Source organism: Diabrotica virgifera, chromosome 1 (genome assembly GCF_917563875.1).
Source record: "Diabrotica virgifera virgifera chromosome 1, PGI_DIABVI_V3a".
Taxonomy (NCBI): Eukaryota; Metazoa; Arthropoda; class Insecta; order Coleoptera; family Chrysomelidae; genus Diabrotica; species Diabrotica virgifera.
The window spans coordinates 234,796,380-234,814,095 of NC_065443.1; the positions used below are offsets into that span (position 1 = coordinate 234,796,380).

The 17,716-nt window shown below is 31.9% G+C and overlaps 1 protein-coding gene across 4 annotated transcripts in view; it reads left to right on the top strand.

The window, feature by feature from the left end:
* LOC114333205 (potassium voltage-gated channel protein Shaker) overlaps positions 1–17,716 on the top strand; it is a 935,813-nt gene that overhangs the window by 738,576 nt on the left and 179,521 nt on the right. For all 4 annotated transcript variants that reach the window (XR_007697398.1, XM_028283068.2, XM_028283062.2 and 1 more), the window contains one exon: positions 14,423–14,549. Coding sequence is in view for 3 of the 4 variants with exons in the window: in XM_028283068.2 (XP_028138869.1) it covers positions 14,423–14,549 (127 nt within the window). In the remaining variant the exon portion in view is untranslated. The remainder of the gene's footprint in view (positions 1–14,422; positions 14,550–17,716) is intronic.

Genomic DNA, 17,716 nt, shown 5'->3' on the forward strand with positions numbered 1-17,716 from the left:
AATACAGGTCAATTAAATGGGTAATCAAATAAAATAAAAACCAAAAATGGTATATTTTTTATAAAAAAGGCCCATTAAATATGTGATACAGATACGGATTTATAAAAGCGTAAACATCGTGAATACGAGGGATGATGCATAACTTTTGAAACTATGTGTATAATCTGAATACAGTCTATCTACTACCCTTTGTAATGTAGTACTAGACAAAGCAATTAATAAAACAGAAAGTTACATACACAGAGCTCATCACATCTTGGGATAAGCATAAGGTGTTTGGAGCAAATACTGAAAACTCTTACAAAGAAAGAGAAGAGGCGAAATATATGTCAGTTCAATTCGTCTTCTCTTGGCATTTTAATATTTGTACATATTACCTTTAAGCAGTGGCGGATCGACGGGAAAGATTGAGTAAATCTCCCCCTGTCCCCTTAACATGGTCCAAAATCAAAGAAAAAAATTGTTAAAACATAAAAATATATTAACTGACATGGAATTTAAACCAAAAACAGACAAATGCAACGTAATAAACACGCCAGTTAAAAAAATTAAGGGAATCTAATGCATATAAATTATTATTTATATCTTTTATTTATTTTGGATTTATATTTTTTATGTCTTTTAGTTGACGTTTCATTGTAAGTTTCTAAGGCATATTTCCCCTTCCCAAGCAAATACTAGATTTGCCACTGTCTTTAAGAACAACAGAAGTGCAAAAGTAGGATAAGTAACAAACAGTTTGTTTAACCAGCAGAAATAATAAAATTGAGAATTTTAGAAAGAAATATTCTCAAATGAACTATAGTAGGGGAGCAAAGTATGCTAAATTTGCAGTCACTCGAGCGTTATGGGGACCTATTGGATTGTTAAAATTGGGTCCTAAAACCAAAAAAAGTTAAGTAAAATTTTCCATTTTAGTGGGGACTTTCCATTTTTTAATTTAATTTTCCATTTCCAACAAACTTTTTTGCGCTTATAGCGCCATCTATCCATAATTTGAAAAAATTTCTCGAATAAAAGTTGCTTATTTTTACGCAAAAACTCCAAATCTGCAATAAAAATTTGGGGGTACTATTTAAAATTTTAAAGTAATCCTCCACCCCACCCCCATGGCGTGTCATGTTTAGTACCGTTTGATAGATTTTTCAAAAACATTTTGAAAGTGTGTTTTGCAGTTTTTCGATCTGATGTTCATTTGTGAAATATCGCGATGTTTGTATTTAAAATTTTAAATTTACCCCCCACTCGTCTCCGTGGGGTCATGTTTAGTACCATACGATAAATTTTTAAAAAATATTGAAGTAGTATTTTTTAGTTTTTCGATCTGACGTTCATTTCGCGAAATATTCGCTTTTTTTGTGAAACTGTTTCACTCACCCACTTCCTTGCCCCGCTCAAATCGTCACATTTTTGAAATATACACTCTTTTGCATGTACTTAACTTACCTAATCTTAATCTGATAATTTCGAGTATTTTCAAGGATAGATTTTTTCGGGCACCCCTTAAAGAACTACCCTGTGTTAAGAGCCAATATATGGTAGAGGTAAATCTGCAGGGTATCAGGTTTCTCCCCATATGATAATCTGACGCGCTCGAGTAACTGCAAAAATCCCCGCTTGGGCTTCCCTACCACTAGAATCAAGTCGTGTATATATCGTGTCCTTCTGCTGCTGCCATCATGTACTAATTTTGGGGATATTTTGCTCAAAAAATACATCTGCAAGTGAATGACAACACAAGTTTAATCAGCCATTTGCAGCCCCAGCGTTTAACATTTAATTTTTCAGTTTTTACGGATTCATCAACCATAGTACGTATATAAGGAACTGACTTTTTTATCTCAAAATATTTTTTCATTATTATACTTAGTCTATAACTTGACCCCATAAGGTGATTCTTTGGATTTACAAAGTGTCCATATCTTTTGCCTATACTTATCAAGTAAAAAGCCAAAATCCGACTAACAAGTTGCTATTTATCTGTAAATGATCATACTCTCAATGGATGGTTTTCATCAATTGGCCTATTTAAGATCTATTTTAGCTTTCAAGTTAATTTAACTCATATAATCAAGAACACACTAATAACTACATTATAAACTGAAGTTGTTATTAATATACAGGGTTACCCTTGTCAGGATGCTATTATTATTATAAAACTAACAGTGTAACCTATTATTACGAATTTCATTGATTTAGTTTTCTATTCCTCATAACTAAACGTATGTCTATGTTGTTCTAAGTGTTTTTTACTGTATGTATGTCTTTTTATCGTTTATTTTTTCTTTTTTTTATATATTGTTTTTTGTTTTTTTTTTGTTTTTTGCTTGTTTTTTTGTTTTTTTTTTGTCTTTCGGTGTTTGATTTTTGCCTTCTTTATTAGTAAGAAAACGCTGTTGTTTGTTTAATAAATACTAAAAGAAAGTAAATAGAACAGCTCTAGCTTCTATGCCAAAGTTTGCCATGAAGGTTGGATAAGCATATGAGCAGAAACAGACAGGACAAAGAAGGGTGCTGTCTTGTTTTCTCGTTAACAACTTCAGGTTATAATACAGTTATTTTTTTAGTATGTTTCTTATAATCAGTTAAACAAACTCAAAAGCTCAAACCAACAGCGAAATACTTCATTGCTATAATTATTAAAAAATACTTTTTCGTAAATTGCTTTAGAAAATTTCCAACAATGGATTATATTATTTATTTGGTACCCAAGGCTTCGTATTTGTGAAATGTTAGGTCGTATTATACAGTGATATTTGCAATAGGTTATGTTTGTACGTTTTTCGTGTGAAAACCTCTTTTTAATAAGCGTTGTCACAATAGATATTGATTCACACACAGTATTTATAGTATGACTATTGATTGAACTAAGACATAAATCTTCTTCTTTGAATTCTTTAAATTTAATTTCTTTTATGGATTTCTAATTATTTTAATTTTAACATTTTCAGAAATTATATAAAGAATGTGATACATTGCAAATATCCAGTGGTTTCTGCTATAATTATTGTTCACCTTTCCTTGATTCCCTTGATTCTCGTTATTCTTGCTATGTTAGATATGCATTCCATCGATCCTAATGGCAATCTCTTTTTTATCTGAATTATTGTTCAGTTTTTACGATCTTACCTTGGATTTAATAGATAAATGTTTATATTAACCAGATTGCTGTTCGTCGGGAAGTTAATAAAAATGTAATCATGTTTTATCTACTTTTATTTATCTACTGAATCAGAGTATACATACAGTTTTTGTTTTTGCAATAAACCTAATCTAACACGAATCGTCAACAACCCTAAATAATCCTAAATAATCAATAATTAGTTTCCAAGTAAGGATTTTCATAAACAACAATTATTACAGATGAACATTGCTGAAAATAAGCACCTGTATAGCGAGTATAATAAATGACTATATTATATACAATATATCTCAAAAAGACAGAATCAGAACACTTTTTTATCATCAATTTAAAAAAATAGATATTTTTTTGTATCTGCACTTTCATATGGTTTTATGGAGCAATGGAACTTTTTAAGGTTTCAATCGTTTTATTTACTTCACCATATGGTCTTATGTTTTCGCTTATTATTTTATTTTCTCTTCTTCTTTTTTGGTTTAAGAATCTTCTCTTTGATTGAACTTTTGAATTATTAACAACTATGCTTTTTAAAAAAATTTCAGATTTTTTACATCAGTGATTCGTCACGAACCCTCTTTGCTAGATATATTCTTCTTCCTCTTCTGCCACTCCTATGGGAGATTGGAAATCATCAAGACTATCCTGCTCTTGTTTACAGCTGAACTAAAGAGTTCATTAGTGGTGCAGACAAATCACTCTCTCAAATTCCGCAACAATATTTTGAAGTAACGCGTATTTACGTCCTCTCATAAGGTGACCCAAATATTCGAGTTTTCTTCGTTTTATCGTTAACAAAATTTCTGGGTCTTTTCAAGGATATTACTTCAAGATTTGTGACTCTTTTAACCCAACTTATCTTCAGCATTCGACTGTAGCACCACATCTCGAAACTTTCAATATTTTTATGTTGTTCTGTTTGAGAGTCCAGGCGTCTATACCGTATAATAGCGTGTTAAATACGTAGCCTCATAGCATTCTTATTCGTAGAGGGATGCTTATTTATCTATTGCAGAAGAATTTTCTCATCTTTATGAAGGTGTCCAAGGCAATTTCGATACGTTTTTTTATTTCCTTGTTTGGTCTCCAGTTTCGTTTATTAAAGTGCCCAAGTATTGGTAACTTGATACTTTTTCAATTTGACTGCCGTGTATACTAATATGTGCTGGTTGTGCCATGTTTTTACTGAAGAACATATACTTGGTTTTTTTGATATTGATATTTATGCCATAATTGTTGAAAGTAATATTTATATTTGTAAGTAATCGTTGTAATTCCTCTACTGTTCTTGCAACTAGTACAGTGTCGTCCGCATATCGAATATTATTTACAACCTCACCATTGATTACGATTCCTTGGTTTGCTTGCAACAGGGCTTCCTGGCAGATGCTTTCACTATATACTTACATTAAATAGCAGTGGTGACAAAATGCATCCCTGTCGTACTCCTCTACGTATTTCTATTGCTTGTGAGCAGATCTTTATTATCTATGTCCTTTTTTCAAGAATATCTTTTAGCTTATCATGGCGTACTCTGTCAAACACTTTTTCATAATCGATAAAACATGCATGTACTTCTTGATTAACGTCTAAGCATCTTTTTGTAAGAACATTCAAACCGAAGAGAGCTTCTCGAGTACCTAGTCCTTTTCTGAACCCCATCTGTTTATTACTAATATCTGACTCCAACTTTTGATAAACTCGGTAAATGGCTTATTAATGATATTGTTCGATGTTCTGAACATTATTTTGCCATGGATTTCTTTGCCAGTGTAATGAATGTAGATAACAGCCACTCTTGAGGTATAATACCAGTATTGTATGTATACTGTGTTAAATAAGTGCAATACTATACCTATTGATTCATAATTTCAGAGAAATTCACTAGGAACCTCATCATGTCCATTTGCCTTTCCAGATTTGGAATTTCTAAGTGCCATTTCTACTTCACATTTTAGGATTTCAGGTCCCGTTTCACCATTTAACAACCTAATTTCTGTTGTGCTCTTCTCTTATGTATTCACTCCATCTGTTAATTTTTTGTGTTAAATCTATAATAATCTGTTATGTTAGCTACATAACACATATCCATTGTAGACCATGTAATTCCAGCGAAAGTAAGATAAGAAAAGTAAGATAAACAATCTTAGGCCTTCTGTTAATAGGTATTCTTCTATTCTTCTGTTAGTAAGTTAATAAGTAAAATGAGTGAAGAGGTAAAAATGATGATAATGATTGCATTATCGTTATCTTCCATTAAGATTTTTTTTTAAACTGTCATGTAAAGTTAAATAATGTTCCTTTCTTGCTATTTTTGGTAGTTGGTCAATAAAAACCACTAATTGATATAAATTTATAAGAGATTATTTTTGAAATTTTATAATATTATCACAATAACATATAAGTAGTTAATATACAGTGTGAAAACCACTTATAGAATAAAATAAATTGGTTGTATCAATAATTTAAAAAAATACAAATACGCCAAGGAATACATAGGGTCATTCACGCAAGCCTAGCATAGTTCATAATCTTTATTTCTAACGAAACACAATGTATATTTTTAATTTTAAAAACTATTTGAAATTTTGAAATCATATCTACAGAGTGGAAACCATTTTAAGGAATAAAATAGTTTGTGACCTTATTTTAGAAAATAAAAAAAAACTATACCCTCCCTACCCCTTTTAAGTTCAAATTCTCGCTTCTTAAAAAATATAAATTAATTTAAATACACAGAGTGTGATTCACGGAAGTTCAGCCCAGTCCATCATTTTTATTTTAATGGGACTTTCATTAAAAATAATAATTTAATTAAAATAATTAAATTAAATTTAATTAATAAATATACAGCGTTTTTCATTAAAAATTAAGATGATTTACTGTGCCAGATTTGCTCGTGAATCCCTTGTATATTTTAATTTAGGTATGTTTAAAAATCAGATATATAAAATGACACTTTGAGGGGTACCAGGGTTTTCTATAATAGTTTTAATAAAGGACCCAAAAAATTGTATTCCATAAGTGGTCTTCACACTGTATAATTTCAAATTTTCATCCTGTACTATTCATAAAAGACCTTATAGTTAGTTGAGATTAGGTTCTTCAAGAGCTTTTAAAAATATAAAAATATACATGGTGTTTTATTAAAAATAAATACATATATTATAATATACTATGCTATGCCTGCGTGAATCGACCTGTATTTTAATTTTATGTTTAAAAAGGGTATATTTATATTGAAAATCTGATGGGTCCCAGCATTTTTTTTATATTTTTCTAAAATAAGATCACAAATAATTTTATTTCATAACTGTTTCCACACTGCTTGTATATTCAGAAATCACAAAATCGTAACAGGTGTGCGTATGTATGTACCCTTACTATTATCCCTACTGTCTTATATTCTGTTGCTCTTTTATTTTAGTCTCCATAGGAAATTAAAAAGTGTTCAAAGAAAATCATATTTATTTGAACTTTATTTTCTAATCCCAATCACATACTTATACCGTTATATTTTTCAATTCACCAATAATAGCAACAAAAATTACACATTGCTTGTTATTAATAGTAGATTGCTATTTTTAAATAAAATAGGCTGTAATTAGTCTAAAAATCTAAATGAAACACATAATACGAATATACTGCCTCAGTTATCCAAATTACTGATATTTTTATTTTTGTTTTCTGTTTTCTGTTGCTCTACATGAATATCGTGATGCACGATTGACGAAGCTATTTTTTATTCTGCTTTTTGCCGCTTATCAGATTGCTCTGTATTATCTAGTGCACCACTTTGAAACGCTGACGTGGCATGCTTCAATTATTCGACCTCCCTGTCCTTGTAAAATCCCCTCTAATGAAAATGATAGATTGTTTTTGTGTGTAGTTTTGTTAAGAAAAACGATTCTAAAAGCCCAACCAAATGAATTCTTGAGAATGATACGGAAGAGATCGTATCTAGAAAGCTATCGTTATACACAGCGGCCTTGATCGACGCCTTAGTGTTTTAAACCGGATAAATTCATTGTAGAGACCTTTAAGACGAAACTATCTTTTTATTAATTAGTTTTAGACAGAGAGTAGTTAATATCCCTATTAACAATTTTTATGTTATACTTCTGTACATAGTGTACTGAATATAGGAAAATGCCTCTGCGGTATTTTCACCTTAGTCCAGATAGCCACTGCGCATCCGCTAGGAAAAATATTCCGATTCGGATTTTTTGCATAATCTTACTCAAAAAGGACTCCTTTTAACAAATTTGCATGTTGCCAGGACCAAAGGTGGGTCAAAAAATTTTTAAACGTTTTTTTTGTTTTTTTTTCCTAAATTTTTTTTTGCATGGAACAAAGATTTTTAGGTTTTTTGGAAAATTCCAAACAGAAAAAGTCTTTAGTAACTTTTCTTTAAAGTGGACAGTTTTTGACATATAAGCGATTAAAAATTGAAAAATTGCGAAATCGGCCATTTTTAACCCTCAAAAACTATGTGAAAAACTGAACATTTGAATGTTGTTAAGGTAGGTAGCTATTCTTTAAACATCGATTGATGAAATCCCGAAGAGTTTTTTGCAATACAAGATTGAAAACTCCTTCGTTTTTTAATTGCTAATCAAGCGTGCGCGACACTATTTTCCACTGTTGCATGTGTATACAGTATGGTGCAAATGAAAGGAATAAATTCGTTATTTCGTAAACCGGCGACTTTAAGGAAAAATTCCGAAACAGGCTTAAATTAAATGTTCAAATTTCCAAGAGTTCCAAACATCGAATTTAATCGAAAAGCAATGTTTATTTGTGAAATAAACATTTTTTTAGTTTTCGGGTAACAGAAAATATATTTTGAATTAAATAAATTACATACATTCTTCTTTTTTTTCAAATAATTTAAATAAAAACTATTTTGGACACCCTGTATAAATAATTATCTAAATGTTTATATTACTGAATAGAGAATTGAAGAACCTTTCAAATGAGCTAGCACATCGCCCCTATTTTTTTTAATATCATCGATTACGTCATCACGCCCAGATGGATGACGTCACTAGTATACCATATATGCCACAATATCATAACTTAAAAATAAAAATCGACCTGTTTCGGGATTTTTCCTTAAAGTCGCCGGTTTACGAAATAACGAATTTATTCCTTTCATTTGCACATACTGTACACACATGCAACGGTGGATAATAGTGTCGCGCACGCTTGAGTAGAAATTAAAAAACAAAGGAGTTTTCAATATTGCATTGCAAAAAACTCTTCGGGATTTCATCAATCGATGTTTAAAGAATATCTACCTACCTTAGCAATATTCAAATTTTCAGTTTTTCATATAGTTTTTGAGGGTTAAAAATGGCCAATGTCGCAATTTTTCAATTTCTAATCGCTTATATGTCAAAAACTATCAACTTTAGAGAAAAGTTATTAAAGACTTTTTCTGTTTGGAATAAACCAAGAAGCCTAAAAAAACATTGTTCGATGCAAAAAAATAATTTTAGAAAAAAAAACAAAAAAGAAACGTTTAAAAAATTTTTGACCCACTTTTGTTCCTGGCAACATGCAAATTTGTTAAAAGGGGTCCTTTTTGAGTAAGATTGTGCAAAAAATCCGAATCGGAATATTTTTCCTAGCGGATGAGCAGTGCCTTTCTGGACTACCTTGTATTCCATGTAATTGATTGAATAATAGTTGTTGATCAACCTGTAAAAGTTCAAGTTTTTATTTATTTACAAAATAGCATCAACCACTAAGGGTTATTAGCATGGTACAATAATTACATAAATGATTAAAATGCTGCATCATATTTTGTGAAGGAGTCCTGCATTTTGTAAAAAGTTTATAGTTCTATCGTTATTTAAACCATTTAAGCACTCTTTGGATGTAGTCGGTAATCCAGCTTAATGGCGCTCTAGGGTGTACAAAGGGCAGTCCACTAACACATGGTTCACTGTATAGTTATACAATTACAACTGTAGCAAATGGAAATTTGTTCGTTACTTAGAAGGTAATCGTGTGTTAACTTCGTATGGCCTATACCCTATACGTAACCTAGAGATGCATACTTGGTCTCGTCGCTTGCGTGGGAGATTGTATACAGCTACCTCTTCTAATGTTCTTCATGGATGTCTCTAAATTGCTCCAGTGAAGATGCCAATTCTCACTTATTTTGTTTTTAAAGTGTTGCTTCAGGTCGATATGAACGCATTTAGTGACTAATGTTGATTGAGGATTTTCTGTTGCCTCCCTTGCTAACTGATCAGCTTTTTCATTTCCAGTTATACCACAGTGTGACGGAACTCAAAGGAATTTAAGAAATCGATCGTTTTCTTGATATCTCATTAGTTCTGACCTGATAAGCAATAAGATGGGATGTTTTGCGTATAACTGTAAAGAGTCGGTTATTATCAAACATTTTTTATGTTATAAAAGTTCAAGTTGTTTATACGAAATAAAGTGTTTCTGTGTAACCAGAATTCAAACAAGGTAATACAGAAAAAACTAACGTTTTCAATGTATTCTCATTATTCTAGATTACCAATTTTTGTTATATTTTCTCAAACGAAGAGTATAAGGCCCTTGTTCTATCAAAGCTACGCCACAGTGACGCGACCGCGATACGATGTCATCGCAATGTATCTTTATTGTTGAACCTATGGTTTATACAGGGTGAGGCAGATAACGAGCCTATTGGAAATATCTCGAGAACTAAAGGTAAGAGAATCATGAAAACTGGAATACAGAGGTTTTGAGGTATAAACTATTTAATGAAAATATTTTGGTCTCTTTGCTACTCCCAGTTATTCTGGAAGTTGATTGTAACTTCGTTTTTTAAAAGGGACCCATTGTATATTTTTACATTTTTGGGTATATATTGGGTAATATTATACAGGGTAGTTTAAGAGATAATTACGGTTTTTTATAAATTTTGTAGCAAACTTCACACCCTGTAAAATTGTACTGATGTGATATCAAAAACTCCATATATGTTCAAGTGATTTTTAATATAGCCTATTATTATTAAAAATTAATAATATAACGAATTGTTTAATTTTAGTATACAGGGTTGGTCGAAACTCGGAATGAGTATTTTCTGAGTTTTCTTAAATGGAACAACCTGTATTTTTGTAATGTAATGAAATCATATTTTATAGTACTTTTTTATTTCTTAAGCATTCCCTATACCTAACTGTTTTAATTTGTAAGTTATTCGTAGTTGTTTAAGCCAAACATTAATTGCAACAAAAATTACGTGAAATTTTATTAGGTTTACCGTGAAAATATTCAGTCATAAATATTTTTTCGAAAATAAACACATATTGAATGCTATGCTAGAACAACGTTGTAAACGCCAAATCACATTTTGTTGACAAATTGAAAAAAACACTTTATAATTGATTATTTTGAAAAAAAAATTTATTTATGAGCGTAATATGATATACTATAGGATGCATAACATTAGTATCAACAAAAATATCCTTAGGTTATACAAATCAAGCATTTATGAACTTATATGCTATATTTTAATAAAACAACGTGTTAAATCCCCGTCGGTTAAAACGTTGTTGTGTGGAAGTAAGGCGGTTAAAACGTTTTAGAAATTAAAAATGAAGTACACGTGAAATTAAGAAACTTTTTTTCCCTCTAATAATTTGGGTAATCACTGAATTGGTTATACTAACATCCATTTTAGCTCGAAATGACAAATTACACGATTGAAAACGTTGATTTACAAAACAAATGCAGAAAATTTGACGCGAAAGATGACCCACTTTAACACATACAATGTTGTTACACAGAAAGTTGAAGGTTGACTAATTTTCAAACTACCAAAACAGGCAAGTCAAGTCTCATAATAATCGCCACAGTCAGCAGTATATTATTTTGCACATTTAGAACGTTGTTGCATGGAAAACCCACATATGAAAGTATTGGCGGTTACAACGTTGTTCCAGCATAGCATTCAAATCTCTACTGACCCTTAATTTATTAATACTGGTTGATATATCAAAATACCTACGTAGTTAAGATTGCTGGTGTGTTTAATATTAATAAAAACATACAATATTATATCTAGCTAACTATGACTTGGACACTAAATTTGCTTTGCTTAAACATTCTACTATTTTTGAAGTTCCAGTTGCTCTGCTACCATTACTTATATGAATTTTTCTAATGAGGTACTGATCCAGATGTTTTTTTTTTTGTTCTAGGAGAGTATACCAAATACAAATGTGGTACTAGCAATAAGAATTTATCATCAGCAATTCCATGATAGATGACAACCAAAAAGAGAAACTTTCAAAATTTACTAGAACGATTTCAAGGAACTGGACATTTAGATTACGAGAAATCTGATCGAACAAAAACTATTGTAAATAATATTAAAATGAATTAAATATTAGTGTCACTGAGAATCTGCATATTAGTATTAACGTTCTCGTAATCTAAGTGTCTATATAGTACAACGAAACTATTCTAGTAAACTTTGAAAAGTTTCTCTTCTTGGTTGTCGTGTATCAGATAGTTCCGGATGATGAATTGTTATTGCTAGTAGTACATTTTTGTTATACTCTCCTAGAACAAAAACTTTACTAATCAGTTCCCCGTTACAAAAATGTATATTAGTAATGGTAACAAAGCAACTGGAACTATAAAAATAATATAATGTCTAATGTTTAATCAAGTTTAGTGTCAAAGCCATAGCCAACTAAGTAGAATATGGTTTGTTTTTATTAATATTTTAAGCACCAACAATCTTAACACCTTAGGCGTTTTGGTATCTCATCCAATATTAATAGACTAAGGATCATTCTAGATTAAGGTGTATTTATTTTCAAAAAATTATTTATGATTGCATATTTTCAAGGCAAACCTAATAAAATTTCACATAATTTTTGTTGCAGTTAATGTTTGGCTTAAAGAACTACGAATAACTTACCAAATTAAAGCAGTTAGGTATAAAGAATGCTGAAGAAATACAAAAGTGCTATAAAATATCATTTCATTACAATATCTACTAAAATACAGGGTGTTCCATTTAAGATAACTCAGACAATACTCATTCCGAGTTTCGACCGACCCTGTATACTAAAATTAAAAATTTCCCTATATTAATAATTTTAAATCATAAAAGACTATATTAAAAATTACTTGAACATAAATGGAGTTTTTAATATCAAATCAGTACAATTCTACATGGTGTGAAGTTTGCTACAAAATTTATAAAAAACCGTATTTTTTCTTTTAAACTACCCTGTATAATAATACAAAACCTCATATTTTAAGAAAGAAGACATTGAGTAGAACCCAAAAATGGATGTCAGAAAGCCTGTGGATGCAGAACAACTGGATTAAAATGTTCCGTTATATGGACAAACTGTAGTTGTACTTGTAATAATTCGCAATTTGCATCATATAGTTACGATGAAGAGGAAGAAACGGCGACTATTTTTGAAAAATCTTTCGATGAAATCGAAAACGAAGAGGCGTGTGATGAGTCTGATAGTCACATCGCAGATGATGCAGACGAAATTTCGTCTGCGATGCCTTGATCGATGCTCAAGACGAACTCGTAACACCTAGTTCATCAGGGACAGCAAAGCGAAGAAGATAACGCTAATTGTTTAAATAAATGCATCACATGTGGATTAGGCCTACAGGGGAAACCACAATAAAAAAACGTGCCGCTTCCACTCTACCTCCAAATATTTTGCGGCGGTCGTACGCTAAAAACGATTGATTTCATGAAAAAAATTATAAATACATAAATTTTAGGAAATTTTTTTCTAGTTTAACTCTGTACATAAATATTTTTTGGTAAAATGCGTGGGAAAGGAGATATTCCCAAAAAACTGTTATTGGGCGTAGATTAATGGACTATTATGGCGGCGTGGGAAGAAATTGCGGCGCGAGCGGCGGATATACGAGGTAGCAAAGTTGAAATTCGAAAAAAGCATACCGAAATCCATAAAATTACCAATTTTCAAAACTACCGGAAAACTTTCGAGTTAAAACTACCAAATGATCGGACTACTAGCTTAGATCTTCTTGGCTCTTGGAAAGGAATTATGTATCGTTCGCAAAGCATTGAGATGCCTTTTCCCATCCTTCAAGAACTCTTCTAATATGATGCTCGAAATATTCTCCGAAATATTCTCCAATTGATTTGAAAGTGTGTCAAGTACTTTTACTGATCCCTTGGCATGCTTGTATAAATCAATTATAAGGGACGTCTTTATATAGATCCTGGCAGTATAATCTTCACCTGTGTTGCTATAGCCATTCTAAATATTTTCAAGGTATCCACGTGGTCTTCGGAAACGTCCCACGAATTTCAAGTCCCTCGTGTTGTATCGTATTTTTCTAAACAGGAATTTCGCATTTTCCTTAGGAATAATAATGCAGTGATTTCCTCAGCCCTTCTGCATTGCAGTATCACAACCGTTCCACGATTACAGTTTCGCTTGCTGTTGTCCAATGATAAGCAGGTCAAGTAGCATTTCCTCTGCGCCCTAACTTAGTGTTGTTGGTCGCGGCTGCCTTAAGCCAAGAATGTTTATCGACCGTCCGGTCTAGGATGTTAGATAGGCAGGAATAAATAGAGATTTATTGGAACAAAGTTGGAGTTGGATCCGTTCGCTACTGGGAACTAGATTGTAGGAGACAAACAGTAGTTAACGTAGAACAGTATTTTCAAGCTCTGAAGTAGCATTTCCTCCATTGGGTCTGTAAAAATGCTATCCGTTATCCGTTTAGTGGATAAGATCATAAGTAAGAAAGTACTAAACAAAATGAACAAATATTAATCCAAACCAATAAGATATAAAGAAAATGTTATTAGAAAATTGGACAATAAAACCTGAAAATAATTGAATGGAAGGGGGAAAGGAACACGCAAACATGTGCTTATATATTTATTTAGAATATATTCGATTGAATATTAAATAATTGAATAATATCTTGTATTTCTTATAATATGATGAGAATTTAATTCCATTTAGTTCTTTCATAATTTGGTCTATACGTCCACACGTCCAGCATATAGAACTACTGCACCTCTGTGTATAATGATGGCAAAATACTTTATATGATACACTTAACAATTTTAGATCTAGAAATTAGGTATTGGCTTTTGACCTTGTTAGTTTAGTCAAATTCTAGAAAATCACAAAATTATACCACATATGATATTATTATAAAAGATACCAGTTAGATTTTGGTTGGGCTTATAACTTTTTAGTTTTAAAAATGTGTTTCTAAAAATTGTATTTCTGTTCACAGGCCAGTCGGAGTCTGGGGGAAGATCGTGGGCTCGCTATGTGCGATTGCTGGTGTCCTGACCATTGCATTGCCAGTGCCTGTTATAGTGTCAAATTTCAATTATTTCTACCATCGTGAAACGGATCAGGTTAGTAATTACACATAATAGTAAATGCAAACCACTTTATTATTTGTACTTCGATTTTCAACATTCTTGCATCAGTTTGTAGGTACATGTATTGTTGTCGTTTGTTATTATTCTGGTAACAAAAAATTTTGCTTAAATGCCATTATACGGGGGTGAATGGAAGCGTTGTATTTTCTCCTAACTTAAAAAAATTCTGTGAAAAAATTGGAGGGCTTATTTTGTTTCATACTCCTTTCGTAATATCTCGGAGGCATCCCTAACATTTTGTTTTTTGAACTATCCGAATATCTCTTTTCTTGCAAAAGCTGTAATTAAAAACACTGCTTTGAAGGTATATTTAATTTAATTAAAATATCAAACGCACTAAAATTAACAACAATACAAAGCAATTTAATAAAGGGTATGACCGTCCACCTCTCGCAGCAACGACTGCTTGCAATCAGCAATCTGGCCTCAAATAAATCAGATGTGTTATCCTTGCCCGGGGAATAGCCCGATATTCCTCTATCAGTGCTATACCTGTACCAAATTTTCCGGAGGCCTAAGATGACGGCGAATAGCTTTTTTCAATTCATCCCATAAATGCTCGATAGGATTGAGATATGGGATGCTTGCGGGCCGTTCTAATCGTATCAATCCAACCTCTTTTTAAGATATTTGTGTTTATGAGTCAATCAGTGTTTTTATTTACAAAAAATTGTGGAGCTTTTACAAGAAACGAGATATTCGGATAATTCCAAAAGCAAAATGTTAGGGATGTCTCCGAGATATTCCGATAGGAGTATGAAGCAAAATCAGCTGTTCAATTTTTCCACAGAATTTTTTAAATTTGGGAGAAAATACAACGCTCCCATTCACCCCCGGATACTGCCATTTAAGCAAATTTTTTTTTATCAAAATAATAATAAATGATTTGATAACAATACATTTACCTACAAACTGATCCAAAAATCTTGAAAATGATTCAGTCAATTTGTACTCTACGAGCTCCCTAGTGGGAAAGTTTTGGGGTAGTTCTGATTTCTTCTATTATATATGGATTTTGGGCTGCTGAATCCGAATATGAGGTTTGCGGACAAAATTTCTTGCCGAAACATTGAAAAAATCGCGAGAAAATCGAAAAATTTCAGCTTTTTTCCGATTTTTTGCTCAAATCTCGAAAACTGTTAACTTTTAGTAAATGGTCTGTTAAAAGAAATTAAAGTACTTAAAATAATCTACAAATATCGCTATTTATTTTTTTTTTTTTTCAGACGAACCGTTCGGTCTAAAGTGCAAGTTGAAAGTTGCCAATTTTTAACGGTCTCGGCAAAACACACTTTTTACATTCCAAAATTTTAGTTTTTATTAACCCATTAACCCATTAACCCGCGCCGTGCGTTGCTTTAAAGCAACGGCAGACATGCCTGTATTTGGGAGGAGCTTGAAGTCATAAGACAGTCATAAAAGAGGTGTGACCTTGCAAATTCCATTAACCATAATCGCTCACACTCGGTTATGCGTATCTATTTGCGGTGTTAAGAACTGTTTGTTAGTTTGGTGCATTTGAAGTTGAGTATAATATTAGAACGTGAAAATAATGGACGTTCGATTTGAGTAAGTACCATAATTTCGATATAAATGAAACTTATTATTTATATATGTTAAATTTGTGTTGATTATACTTCTAACAAAACATATTTTAAATAATTTATATGAATTGATCAATAACTACTTGTCAGTGCCTGTTGTAACCCAGCCGTTGCCTTAAAACAACGCTAGGCGCTTGTACTACCTATATTTTAAATTTTATCATTTTTTTTCTAGACGAGGATTTTCATTTGCTCAAGCCCTTGATATAATTTATAATGATGAACTAGGTGGCGATATTTTTGTAGAACCTCCAGATACAAATAATGTAGACACTGACGAGAATTAATATGAACCATTCGCGAAAACCGAGTTCCCAGAGGATGTCCGTTAATTCCTAAAAATGAGTTTCTGAAAAAAGATCGAGGTTATTTTGACACAGCTATTTAACGAAATGATGGACAATTATTATATGTCCGATGGATGGATAATGCAGCAGTAACAATGATTTCATCATCCTGCTGCACTCAAGAAGTAGGTCAAGTAAGAAGATTTTCTCAGAAACTCAACGGAAACATACTTGTTTCTAGACCGAAATTTATGGCCAAGTATAATACATTTATGGGAAGAACTGACCATATGGATCAGAATGTAAGTTGCTACCGGATCAGTATTCGTGGCAAAAAATGGTAATGGCCAATTTTTACGTGGATGCTCGATGTTGCATTACAAAATAGTTGGATATTGTATAATAAAACTGGCAGAGAAAAGGTATCGCAATTAGATTATATAAGAGAGATTGTAAGCACATATTTAGCGAAGTATAGTGTACTTAGTAAAGGAAGTGGAAGACCGTCGGCTTCCTTGACAGCATCTGTCGACAGCCGAGTATCGGATGACATTATTTTGGACACCATACCATCAATCATTTGATACAGTACATTCCAGATGGGAAAAAGAGAAGATGTGCGTCTAAAACATGTAAATCTATCGTTAGAACAATGAGTTTAAAATGTGATATTGGACTATGTAGGTACTTCTTGTTTTATACCGTTTCAGTTTTAGAGTTTTAGAGTTTCACCGTTTTAGACCGAAATTTATGGCCAAGTATAATACATTTATGGGAAGAACTGACCATATGGATCAGAATATAAGTTGCTACCGGATCAGTATTCGTGGGAAAAAATGGTAATGGCCGATTTTTACGTGGATGCTCGATGTTGCATTACAAAATAGTTGGATATTGTATAATAAAACTGGCAGAGAAAAGGTATCGCAATTAGATTATATAAGAGAGATTGTAAGCACATATTTAGCGAAGTATAGTGTACTTAGTAAAGGAAGTGGAAGACCGTCGGCTTCCTTGACAGCATCTGTCGACAGCCGAGTATCGGATGACATTATTTTGGACACCATACCATCAATCATTTGATACAGTACATTCCAGATGGGAAAAAGGGAAGATGTGCGTCTAAAACATGTAAATCTATCGTTAGAACAATGTGTTTAAAATGTGATATTGGACTATGTAGGTACCTACTTCTTGTTTTATACCGTTTCACTCTCGATAGTGTAAATTTTTGTAATTAATCACATCG